At 38.5% G+C, this 13,073-nt stretch overlaps 2 protein-coding genes across 24 annotated transcripts in view; one reads left to right on the top strand and one right to left on the bottom strand.

Annotated features, from left to right (window-relative positions):
- Positions 1-13,073, top strand: part of MED12L (mediator complex subunit 12L) — a 364,655-nt gene that overhangs the window by 269,423 nt on the left and 82,159 nt on the right. For all 22 annotated transcript variants that reach the window (XR_015160227.1, XR_015160244.1, XM_086390493.1 and 19 more), the window contains one exon: positions 12,702-12,849. Coding sequence is in view for 19 of the 22 variants with exons in the window: in XM_086390493.1 (XP_086246619.1) it covers positions 12,702-12,849 (148 nt within the window). In the remaining 3 variants the exon portion in view is untranslated. The remainder of the gene's footprint in view (positions 1-12,701; positions 12,850-13,073) is intronic.
- Positions 1,023-13,073, bottom strand: part of P2RY12 (purinergic receptor P2Y12) — a 50,483-nt gene continuing 38,432 nt past the window's right edge. Inside the window, exons 2-3 of one of the 2 annotated variants that reach the window (XR_015160282.1) lie at positions 4,744-4,908; positions 1,023-3,039 (exon numbers count right to left, since the gene is read on the bottom strand). Coding sequence is in view for 1 of the 2 variants with exons in the window: in XM_086390619.1 (XP_086246745.1) it covers positions 1,998-3,017 (1,020 nt within the window). In the remaining variant the exon portion in view is untranslated. Of the gene's footprint in view, positions 3,040-4,743; positions 4,951-13,073 lie in introns of those variants that run through there. The other variant, XM_086390619.1, reaches the window with a different exon arrangement.

Here is a 13,073-nt window from a genome sequence, read left to right on the forward strand (position 1 = left end):
ATATCCTGGTTTTCTTACAGAACGAATTTGCTCATATGATATTAGAGTGAATTGCGTTGGTCTCTCTGGCAGAAATGGCTACTGCCTTTGACCTAGCAGTAAGTCGAATATGCATCTTTTCTGATTCATGGCTCTGTGTGTGTCTCCACTGACATCCAGTGCTCACTTGCAGAAGTGCCAGAGAAGGAAATGTGGCTGCTTGAGAATAGATACCATGGCAACCCACTCCAGTACTCTTGCCTGGAGACTCTCAAGGACGGAGGAGCCTGGTAGGCTGCCGTCCACGGGGTCGCACAGAGTTGGACACGACTGAAACGACTTAGCAGAGAGTTAAATGAGCTCAGCTTTGTACTGAAATTTAACTTAGTAGAATAGAATCTATTATATTGGAGTTCGGTGAACTTCCTTTTACTACAGCTAATCCTTTTTATTTCTTCTCACATTATATTTAGACATTGGTATCTCTGCCTTGTATTTGGGAATCACCTCTGAGGATCATAAATAATTGATAAATCATGTCCATTTCCAAGTGTGATGTATGTTTTGTTTACATTAAGAAAACAATATGGCTTGTGTATAATCTCACAACATTATAAGTTTGACCTAATTTTTCATTTATGTATGAACTAATTGGATTCCCTGGTGGTTCAGTGGTAAAGAACCTGCCTGCCAATGCAGGAGAAGCAGGTTTGATCCCTTAGTTGGAAAGATCCCCTGGAGAAGGAAAAGGCAACCCACTCCAGTATTTTTGCCTGGGAAATCCCATGGACAGAGGAGCCTGGTGTGCTCTAGTCCAGGGACTGTAAAGGGTCAGACATGACTTAGCAACTAAATAACAATAACAACAGTGAACTAATTGACATGAGAGATCACCTTCAAAATAGATTTTGCCTAATAGCATGTAATAAAAAGGATAATATTGGCAACTATCCTTTCTTAAATAGGTTCATTTGATATAGGAGTATAGAAAATGAGTTATAGTATCTCATAACTTTGAACAAAGAAATTCCAACAAAGTGTGCTTTAGAGTTTAATGTAAATTATTTATTATATACACACATGACAAACAGGTAATTCCCAACATTTTCATCACTTTCCTGTTAATGTTCATACTGTTCAACTGCATAATCATATTTAATTTGTTTTTCTCATAGGGGAAATGTTCATCAGCCCAAATCACAGTTTTTAGAAGCTAGTTAATAGAGATCAGTATCAATGATGGTACTGTATTTACTAAAGTTATCAAAATATGAGTAAACCAGTTTCTGTGCTGTTAAGGAAATATCCATAAGTTCCTGGTATTTGAATGTTGTAAAATAACTCTGTTTTAATAAGTTTGCTATTTCTGCTGTTTTTCTTGAGAAGGTAGTTTTAAAACCTTTTAATCTGATCAGTTACCATTTCAATTAGTTTAAATCCCTTAAGTTTTTCCTCATAATTGAAAGTTAGTAGTTACTGTTCTTTGCATGTCTCAATTACTTAAATTTTTATAAAGAATATTGCATAGGTAAGCATTTGGTTAAGGGACTGCAATATATATATATATCTATAAGCATGTATAAGTATATATACATGTATTAGTATATAATAATTGGTGTGATTTTATCAGATTTATCATTCTTAGCTGATTATAATAAATTCATAATAGGATTGTGATCAATGTTTTTTTAAAATTACATATACATTATTATTATATGGTTACCCATTTTGTCAAAACGCTTTTTATCATAACCTGTGTGTAGTTTTGCATGTGGCATGGTGATTGGATGCAGTTTGTTTTACTACACAGCTACATGTTAGGTTACTTCTCTGCTTCTTAAGATTGCTTTCAGTATTGGACAAGTAAATGACAATTGCTTTCGTAGTCTTCTATTTATTGTTTCAAGAGTTATTGTTACTAACTCGGCTACTTCTTAGTCAATGTTAATATTTTCCACATAGTGCTTGCCTTTGGGGAGTTCTATACACTAATAGACTGAAATATTACCTCAGTTTATTTACATTGGTGTCTCTTCACTTGGGTCACTGCCGTCCTGTCCTTTTTTCCGATTGTCATGGGATGGAGATGATGTAGAATTGGAACATCTCAGCATACTCATCAAGGAATTTTTGAAGGATTTGCAAAGGAAAAAGTAGATGAATGGATCCAGGCATGCATTTAAGGACGTTAACCAGAGTGTGCTCTCTTTCACGTAGAACAGAGTATTCTCAGCAGTGCAGTCAAAGACGTCCCGGGTTTGACTCAGGGTGTAGGGAATACGGGCAAAATGGAATGGAACAAAACATATAAAGAATACAGCAATGATAATAAAAACCTTGATGTTTACCTTTTTCTTGGGGACTTTGCCAGCACCCCTTGTTCTCACATATGACTTGTACAGTTCTTTGGTAATGAGCGTATAGCATACGATGACAATTAGAAAATTAATCCAGAAAATGACTTGACAGACATAATTGACTATTTCATGCCAAACCAGACCAAACTCTGACTTCAGAAATGAGCATTTCTTCACAGTCTTGTCACTCGGCCTCCTGTTGGTCAGAATCATGTTAGGCAAGGAGATTAAGAACATGAATGCCCAGATGACAACCGAGAGAATCTTAGCCCCCAAGAGATTGTTGGGATTGGCTGTCTTAAAGGGCCTGGTGGTCTTCTGGTAGCGATCAATAGTTATTAGTCCTAAGAATGAGATACTGATGTACATCGTGAAGTAGAACACGACGGAGGTCACTTGGCACACAAAGGCCCTCAGAGGTCCTGTTCCCAGTTTAGTATCGCTGAGGATTTTGAATGGAAAAGTCAGAATCATGAGGAGATCGGAAATGACTGTGTTCTTAAGGAAAATAATAAAGTTGGATTTACTGCGGATTTGAAAGAAAATCCTCATTGCCAGGCTGTTTGTGATGAGTCCAACAAAAAACAGGACAGTGTAGAGGAGTGGGAAGAGCACCTGGGTAATCTTGTAGTCTCTGCTGCACTGGCTGCTGTTCCCAGCCACAGAGGTGAGGTTGTCCATGGCTCGTGTCTCTCTTTGCTACCTAGAGGGGGATGGAGGGAATGATTATTTTCAGGTGCCTGCTATCTGATTTTGCCCTCATCTCTGTGGGTAACATTTTTGGCGGGACTTCTCTAAAAATTGAGGTGCCTGATCTTCACTGGGGCAGTTAGTAAAGAACACAGAAAAACCAAATCAAAATATTTCATAGTGGCAGATACTCTATTTGCACAGTAAAATAGTCTGGAGAACATTTTTTGAAGATGTGGTTACTTTGTATTTCTTATTTTTGAATGTTTGCCTCTTATAGAACATTTTTGATCTTAGGCAAAAATGCATATACATAAAACCTAGAACAGAAATACTTAGGCTATGCTTTATTCTTCTCCAGTGTCATTTCCTTACCTTCTGACTTTGTTGTTTTTATGCATAGTCACTTTTCCTATAGCAATCCTTACTCCTGGACTTCATTCTCTCTAGTACCTTCAAAGTGTTCTAAGGAGAAATGACTGATAATTGCATAGTAGACTTTTAAAGTAAAAAGTGAAAAGAAGTTTGTATAAAATCACTTGTATAAAATTTATTGTTAAATAAAAAGCAGAAAACAAATTTTTCCCTTTATAATTGGAATGTATTTCTGCCTCTGTATTGCTCTGCCATCCATTTGAAAATCAGCCTCACAGAGTATTCTTTGGCTGCAAATATTTTAACTCACGTGCATCTCTTTTCCAGCTTTGCTTTGTAAATTTTAAAGTTTCACGTATGTTTTCTTGACTATCATTCAGGGAAAATTTTTTAAATGGTTAAAAAAAAATGAGGAAATGATTTCTCTATGTAGTCATTAGATGGCATTCCTCAAAATACCCCAGGCATACTTTCTAGGTTTATAGACTGTATAATGGTAACTAAAATAAAATGCCAAGATCATGTCCTTGCCTGGTATAAAAAAACCCATAGGTTTTTATACCACAACAGGCAGCTATAAAGGAAATTAACACTTGACTTGAATGTATTAACTTGAATAAAGTATTTGGCATCTAAGTTTTGAAATTTAAAATGGAATTTGTAAAATTTGAATTCATCAAAAACCAATGGAATTGATTCTAAAGAAAATATTATTCCTAAATATAAGACATGGTAATATTAAAGCACAGATACCTCAATACCAAGGAAAAAACTTCTAAGTTCCCCCAAATGTCAGTGGAATTCTTTTTTCCATCCTTTTATTATTGAACATTAAACAAATTAAGGTTTACATCATACACCTCCTCACCAGTTTAACTTAAAAAAAAAAATGACTAAATAAACCCCAGAATTTGATAGAAGATAACCCACTTAACCTTACTTGCTACTGGCATTTTTCTTTGTTTATGCCCTGATAGTTTTGGAAATTATACTTTGAGAATGCTCATTTTTCATAAACTGTTGCTTGTTCATCAAGTATTCTTGACATGAAGAACTTCAGCTCCCCCTAACTATAGCAAATCTCATTTTATGCTCAAGATAAAATAAGTAAGACTGTTTGAATTTTCTTCCATGTTCTGTATAATTTATTTTCAATGAAGAAGTTAATGGTTATCTCCAGCATCATTAATGTAGCTTGTATTTTAGTTTATATTCCATTTAAGTACTCAGATTGATACTGCTATTAAAGGTTTCCAACTTAAGAAAACTTGAAAAAAAAAAATACACACACATCATAGTGCAAATACGTACGCTTGTCAAATACTTCTAGATATAAAATTACCTGGTTACTCTCGATTCTCAAGGATTTGAATGTATCCAGTAAGCGGTAGTTAATACAGGCTGTAGAGTGGCATCTGTTATTTTCCTTTTAATGTCTTAGTTTAGCTGCTCACACTCTTTATGATAGAGAATCTGCTGAAGTTTCGTCTGTCAGGTCTTGAGTGTTCTAGAGAGAAATAGAGGGAGCGAGGAAGAGGACTTTACAATCAGAAATTACCTTCAGATGCTGTGGACTCAGGGCTGTGCAGACACTGTATTTCCGTCTGGCCCGCTTTTAGGACTTCTGCTTTTATTTCCTTGAGAAATATGGGGCACGGTGGGTGAGAAGTCATCTTTTAAAAAGCAATTTAAAATCCTGTGGCTTTTTACTGAAACCTGCCATAGAGTTGATGCTTTGTGAGCTCTTTGGGTTATTTCCCATGCAAATGATAAGTCCAGGAGATCAAGCCTACTGATATCTGCTTCCTGGAGAAGGCTGCAGACTTGCTTTGTCAGATGGTTATTTACCTGAAAACATATTGTGCCCAACACTGGTGATCTATTGCCTTTTAACAAGTAATCACATTAACTCGTAATGTGTGCTCATTAGGGATGTTAGGTCTCTTGCTCTTTGTTTTTTTTTCCTGGTTAATAATGTCATTATTTTAAATCTGTATTTGATCAGCTCTTTGTAGGCGACACAATTTCCTCCCATTATAAAATTGAAGATTCTAAAATTACATTAAGAAAGAAAAAAACAGTTGTATCCATTGCTAGGCTTATTATATAGGACTTTTATGCCTGTCTTGAGTAGAGTTTAAACAAATTTCTTTTGACTTTGCCTTTGTTTTTTGGGGAAATATATCATTTCAGTGAGGGCTTTCCAGGTGGCTCAGTGGTAAAGAATCTGCCTGCCAAACAGGAGACATGGGTTCAATCCCTGAGTTGGGAAGATCCCGTGGAGAAGGAAATAGCTACCCATTCCAGTATTCTTGCCTGGGAAATCCTGTAGCCCATGGGGTTGCAAAGGAGTCGGACATGACTTAGCGACTAGCAACAACAATCATTCAGTGAAGAGACTCACTATCACCTTTATATAAATATTGTGGATACTCACACTTGTGTGCACACTCACACACTGTTTTGAACTATAATGTCCTTCTGTTACCAGCAGATCCACCTGGGTAAGTGTCTTTGTTGTAAATATATCTTTGGATTATTTATTTTTTCTGAGTTTTGAGTGTGTCTGTCTCAGTGTAGATTAGATGATCTTCACGGACGGTTTTTCAAGTATAGAACAGCAGCTCAGTGTCACCTGAGGAGTCATGAGAAATGCGCTTTCGTGGGCACCATTCTCGCCCTGGTGGTTCAGAAACTCAGGGATGCAGCCCTTGTCTGTAGTTCTCTCTCCTGTAGTTTGCTGTATGAGTGGTGCTCATATACCTTAAGGGTTGAAGGCCACTGATTTAAACTAGCTGAGAATTTTGTTGGCATTATGGATTTGAAATCAAGCTATGGATTTGGGTAATTTCGGTTGGAAATGTCAGTCACGTCGTGGTCCCCATCTGTTAGTCACCTAGACGTCAGTTTGATGATATACTCTTGGAAAATTAACTTATTTGTTGGTTTAGAGAGAGATCATACTTTTTGAAAAAGCTTTTATGCCACATACGCTTCAGAATAATAACAGCCCACTTTGGGTTTCTTATATTGTCATGAGTTAACTATTCTGTGAAGTAGATAATCATCTTATTTCTGTACTCTGGATGATGAAAACGGAGGAGTAGAGCAGCCAAGTTAGAGACCTGATTCCAACTCATGCTTTCTAGTTCTAGAGCCTGCACCTGTGGCCACAGTGTGTAAGAGTCTTCTCCATCTTACTGTCTCCACAACCCTTCCCCCGCACTGAGGCCCAGCAGTGAGAGGGGAACGCCATGAATGCAATGGCTGTACTCCTTTTAGGAAAATAGGAGTCATACTTGGCTTTACACTGGATTGATTGTCAGCTTTAAGGAATGCTTGTGAAGTGTTTCTAAGACCTTTGGATGAAACAAGGTTTGGGTGGGGGGTGGCGGGAGAAATCCTGACTATTTTCAAGAAATTAATATGCCACATGAAAGGAACACTATTTCAGTGTACTTAACTCATTTATGTTTCCAGATTTCTATAGTGCTGTGACTAGGGAGTTGCGGGGTAAATGAAAGGCTCCAGTTCTTGATCTAAATTAAATTAGCTTTATCTCTCCTCTGACTTTAACTCGCAACCACACCTGTCTGTGAACCTTCTCTGATAGTGTTTTGTCATTGGAAGATGACTGGAAAAGTGAACTAATTCTGTATACCCTAGAATTTTTATATACACATGGTTTAATTGGTTTCTTTTTTAATCGAGTCTACTAAAGGTAGTCTGTTTATCCGAAAATACATATTTGCTTCAAATAGGATTTCTGGGAATGGAGAGGGCCATGCCCTGAAATGGCAGGAACCTGTGGTCCTTGTGAAACTGGGCTGGGGAGGAGATGAAGAGGTAATGATGCCCTTGGATTAGCTCTTAATGCTATTTTAGTTCTCTTGTCTTATGGTTTTGAAATGCAGTTGTGTTGACATTAGAGAACATTCTGATGGAGCACATGCATTTAAGGCAGTTTTCATGTCATCTAGCTTGGCTTTACCTGTTAGAATGTAGAAATTTAGGTTAGATATTATAAGATAAATTCCAAAAGTAAGGAGTATTGGGCATTGTGATGTTTAGCAAAAAAAAAACAAAAAAAGGATACTATCTCTGGTGATTCAGTTGTCATCCTTGTCTTGCGTGTTTTGCTTGAAAGCAAAGGAGTGGTATCTATAATTAATCCGCTTGACAGCCATAATGCTCCTAGGATGCTCTGAGTTTGTTGGATCAAGGCCTCATTTTGGCCATACTGTTGACTACAAGCTATTATTGTACAAAGCTTTCCTTTAAATGTCTAATTATAGGAGTCCCTGATTCTCTTGATTTAGAAAAAATTACTCCAGGTCAGGTGTCATACTACTGAGAAGCTGCTGTTAATTCCTTCTTTAGCACAGCCTCCCCGCAGTGTGCACACCCATTCTCCTCCACCAGCCCAAGGCTTATTCCTGCTGTAACATTGATTTGAAATTTATCCTATTCTATACAGAATAATATGGTCCATTGAATGCTTCAGCTGAAAGAAATAATGACTGAAGGTGAAAGAGTTCACAGCTCTAATAACCTCACCACCGTGGTCACATCCTTATGAACTCACACACAAGTTTTGGCAACATTTCTAGTCACTTACTCTAAAGAAATGAAGATGACTAACATCAGGCCAGTTAATTCCAGTTTTCCCTTCTCAGAACATTTGGCTTAAGGAACATATTTCAATCGCTGTGGTATCAATACAACAAGCCTTCCAGAGTTTTTGGATGTGTATCCTCCTAATTGCTCTTAAAATCAATTAAGTCTTTGTGAGTTTGAGATATTATCTGAAGAAAGAAAACTGATTGATTTGGAGGATAAGATTTTCAGAACTCAGTTTACAGGGAGGTGACCTTCTTAACTCAAGGACAGCAGTGGGCGAGCATGAAAGGGGATGGCTAGAATTCCATAGACTGTCCTGTGGATTCTTTCTCCTGCCCAACAGATGTGTCCTTCAGGGTATCAACAAGAGAATAATCCTTTGATACTGATCTTTTGGGCTTCCCTGGTAGCTCAGACAGTAAAGAATCTGCCTGCAATGCAGGAGACCTGCGTTTAATCCCTAGGGCTGGAAAAATCTTACCCACTCCAGTATTCTTGCCTGGAGAATTCCATGGACAGAGGAGCCTGGAGGGCTCCAGTTGATGCAGTCTCAAAGAGTCGGATATGACTGAGCGACTAAAACTTTCTTTGAGCTTTTACAGCCATGCAACTTCAGAGTGTTTTGATACTTAATTGAAAGAGCAGAACTTAACTGATACCTTTGGTAATATGTGGTCCATTTTCTGAGATTGACCTTATTCTCATGTGTATGTTGCTATTTAAAGACTTGTACATTTTCTACATGCACAAAAAATTGATGTAAACCAGTCTTGTAGGCTATTGAAAGATTTGCTTGTAAAAATGTTGCCTTTTGTCTTTGGAAGCTAGTAACACCTATCATGATTTCCCTAGAAAATGTTAAATGTCAGAAAAGCTGTCTTCATGCTCCATGTAGAGAGTGACCAGTGCTTTGGGCTTTTTTCCCCCCAGCTAGCTGCAAGCTTCTTTTGTTTTTTTAATTCCATCCCCTGACTCTTACCTCATGACTTTGCCTCTGGCCCATTCCCTGAGCATAATACGGCCAGTGAACTGATACAAGCATCTCACTTCTTCACCTCCAGATTTCCCTGTATTTTCACCAGTTTTCATTTCTGTCTGTGGTTAAGTAGAAAGATGTCCTCGTCTTTCTTCTGAAGTTAATCCAGACACGAGGTCACTGTTGCCTGTCTCCTTTGTCAGTATTATCTGCCCTCCAATCCGGATTTCCTTCCTGGAGACTCACTTGAAACATAGCTTTGAAACGAGAGTATGTCATTGGTCATCCTAATAAAGTGATCACTTTCCTCTCAAGCTATTTTTCTTTACACTCAGCTGCTAGTAAGTGTGGGCTACTTCCCTCCCAGTCACCATTGCACCATTGCTCTTACTCCAACCTCCTGTTTCCTCCTTTCTGCCCCTCCCACTCTAGAGAAACTTCTCTTTTGAGGTTCACACGGTTTTTTGTTTGTTTGTTTTTTTAAGAAGCAAGTCAGGGAAGCCAGCATCCACTGTGATTTCTTAACTTTTCAACACTGTTGATGACCCCTGTTATTAATTCTTGCTTCCCTCACTTTTGTGACCTTGACTTCTTTGGTTACTTGTTAATTATGGAGACTGTATATCCATCATTTGATGACTTACTTATCTCCTTCACTGTCTCAGCATTCTTCCCTCCCATACCCTTTCCAAAGAGAACATGGGAGGTTTGAATCCCTTCTAGGGACATATTGCTTTTTTCCCTAAGCTGTCACTTCTACACTATACCTGCTGACAAACCACCTACTAGACATTTGTAATACATTTTCACCCACCCCTTGAATTTCCCTCACCTAATGGTAAATTCATGAGCTCCCTACCCTTATAACTTGCTCCTTTACCCACCAACAGATTTTATCTAGTGAGTCTGTCTTGAAACTTCCCAGTCCTTTCCTAACTTCTTTCAGGTACCTCTTGATTTTGCTTCTTATTTTTTATTTCTACCATTAAGACCTAATTTATACCCTACAAACCTCTTGACCAACCTCTTGACCCTACAAACCTCAGACCAAAAGAGGTCTTTTTGGTCTTTCTCTCTGCCTCTCATTTCTCATCTTCAGTTTTTCAACACTTAGTTATCAAGCCAACTTTTCTATAAAACCGTGTTTTGTTCTTATCTTCACCCCTGCCCCATTCTTTTAGTTTTTTGGTTACTTAATTATTACTTGTTTCACATATTTAACAAATATTAAGTGCCATTAAGGAGAATGTAAATGTGAATAAAATAGACCGGGTTCTTTCTCACAAAACTGATAGTCTCGTGGAGAAGACAGACATTTAACAGATACTGAGAAAATAAGTGCTGTACACCGTGATAAATGCTCCAAAGTCTGTCCTCTCCACCCCTTCCCCTGTAGTGAAGGTTTTCAATAAACTCGGGTGACAGAAATGCTGTCATTGTACGCAGCATTTCTACAAGTGCAGTTGAGGATGCTGAGAGCATTTCAGGTGGCAGGAGGAGACCAGCAAAGGAAGGAAGTGCTCAGCGCCTTTGGGAAATACTGAGTAGCAATGTGGTTGTAGGGCGCTTACCGGGGGAGGTGCAGTAATATGAATGGGCAGCAGGGGGTGCTGAATCTGATATGCCACTAAGCATTTTTACAGACATATCTCAGTTCTCACTCAAGCATTGTAATAAAGGAGGTGTTACCAGTTTTTAGGGGAAGAATCTGAAGCTCGAAAAGGCTCGTTATTCTGGACCATGGCTTTGGCAAGGGCATACCTTGGGTGCAGTCACAGCCCTCTCTTACCCTGATCTTAGGCTGTTACTTGATCAGTGTGGAGCCATAGTACTCCGTGTCCATAGAACACATGGATCTTTCTAGGATACCTTCCTTCCTCTTCCCTGTTTGGGCTTCAAGCTCTGCAGATGCTGCTGGGATGACACTGAACCTGTACTCCTTAATCAGGGGACATTCATCCATGCATTTTTTCAGGGTTCGTAGTACCTTGTCTTGCTGTAGGTAGGTACTCTGTAAACAGCTGTTGCTAACATCTTTCCATCACCCCTCACACTCAAGTTTGCATCAGAACCACTTGACAGGTGACTTAACTGAAAACAATCACCAGGGCACATGACTGGTATCTGAATTTTGTACAGTTTCCTCATCGCCTTTCTGTTCCCTTTGTAGGGCTTATATTTATACATCCTACCAGACAAAAAGGAAGTGTATCAGTGGAGGAACAACAAAATCAGAGATTAGTCAAGTAGCTCAGGTCATAGAGCTATAGGAATCACTGTCTGTGTTGACTTTATGCTGGGGTTAGGTCTGTCCATTGAGACTTTGGAAGAGATTATGCAACTCAGGGTATTAAATAACAGCTTCTAGAAAACACTGCTAGCTTTTTTTTTTAAGAAGGCAAATTTGAGCACTTAAAATAACATTTGGGGACGTGGTAGCAAGATAGATTGGCAGATTATGCAAATGTATGTTTCTGATAAAATGTTGTAAAGAAGGAAGTGATGCAAGAAGTGGTGCCTTGAATGCAGGCAGGTGAGAGAAAGACAGAATGACAAAAAGGGACTGAGAGAACAGTGACTGAGACTGAGAGGAAACAGGGTCCTTCCTCAAGACTGCAGAAGCAAAATGCTGCTTTGTGCAGAGCATACACATGGAGTGTACTCCATATTGAACATTAGTGTTCTTCAGGTCACAAGGACTCTGTTCTTTTTTGCAGCCACTGCTAATTTATATGCACAGAATACAGTCTGTTTTTCCTGGGACAAATCTTTCCCTCGTGTGAGCTTCTTAGGGATAGATACTATTAGTGATAGGAATTACCTCGCACGAGTAAATATGGGCAAATGTTAAGAAAAGAAGATGGGCTAAATGATAGAACTAGGAATTCTACCAAGAAAATTTAGGAATATAGGATCAAAGAGAAAAGATTACATAGAAAAATTCAAAACCAGGCATAAGAGAGGACATATCTTAGATGATTTAACTTTGCTTAAGGAGTGTGTTTTTGTGATGCTCTGCCTTGGTAGTTCCCTCTCCTGTGTAGGAAAAACAGTGATGGAATCCACTGTGTTTGGGATGGGGGTGGGGTGGGGGAGGGAGGTGGTCCAGGAGAGGAAGGTGGTGTCAGAATGCGTTTGCATTTCCAGCTATTTTTCTCACACCTAATAAGACCATGCTGGCTTTTGTTTACATTTGGAAAGAAATATATGTTCTTGTGTCTTACACAGTCATGTTGGAAGTTAATGGAATTTTTTTTTTTTTTAATAAAAGTACTTGAGGATCCTAGCAAAAATATAAACCGTTTAAAAATGTTTACTGAATGTAGAAAGCCGAGCTTACTAAGAAATAACATTTTCCATAAGGATAAAAATATAGCTAGTATGTAATTAGGATGTGACATTAACACCATGTTAATTTTAAATAATCAAGAGTCAAAACTTACTCTGTAAGGTACGCCCACATCAACTGCTTCTATTAAGACTTCAGGTCAGTTGACACTGTGTTTTGTTTTTTTTTTTTAAACTTTAGCAAGTTCCAAACTGGAAAAACAAGGGTGTTGCCAGTGGAGGTTGAGGTGAATTGAAAGGCGGGCCAGATGCCACCACCGCACGAGCCAGCATGGAGATGCTGTGGTTAGCGCATTTCATGTCCATGAACCCCGCCCTCTAAACAGGGCTTTCAAAATGCGTTTTCTCTTTTTCAGGATGAATCTTCAAGTCATGAATGTAACCAGCGCACAATCCTTCTTTATGGAGTGGGAAAAGAGCGTGACGAAGCCAGACATCAGCTGAAGAAGATTACCAAAGATATTTTGAAAATCCTAAATAAGAAGAGCAACACAGAGACAGGGGGTAAAGAGCCCTCATGCATTTGCCCCCATTTGCTCTCTTGTCTTCTGCCTTAGCAGTCTTTATCAAAGTCATACGTGGCATGGTCAGCAGTGTTTCCTCCCCCAGATGACTGTTACATTGAAATATGAATAAGCACATTGAAATTTTAAGGCCTTGATTCCATTTATAGTTACATATTCCATTTATTTATAGGCACCATTTAAAATGGTGCCTTCCATGGATAG

This window comes from Bos grunniens, chromosome 1 (genome assembly GCF_055505025.1).
Source record: "Bos grunniens cultivar Pamir isolate PY7600 chromosome 1, Bosgru_T2T1.0, whole genome shotgun sequence".
In the NCBI taxonomy this organism is placed as follows: domain Eukaryota; kingdom Metazoa; phylum Chordata; class Mammalia; order Artiodactyla; family Bovidae; genus Bos; species Bos grunniens.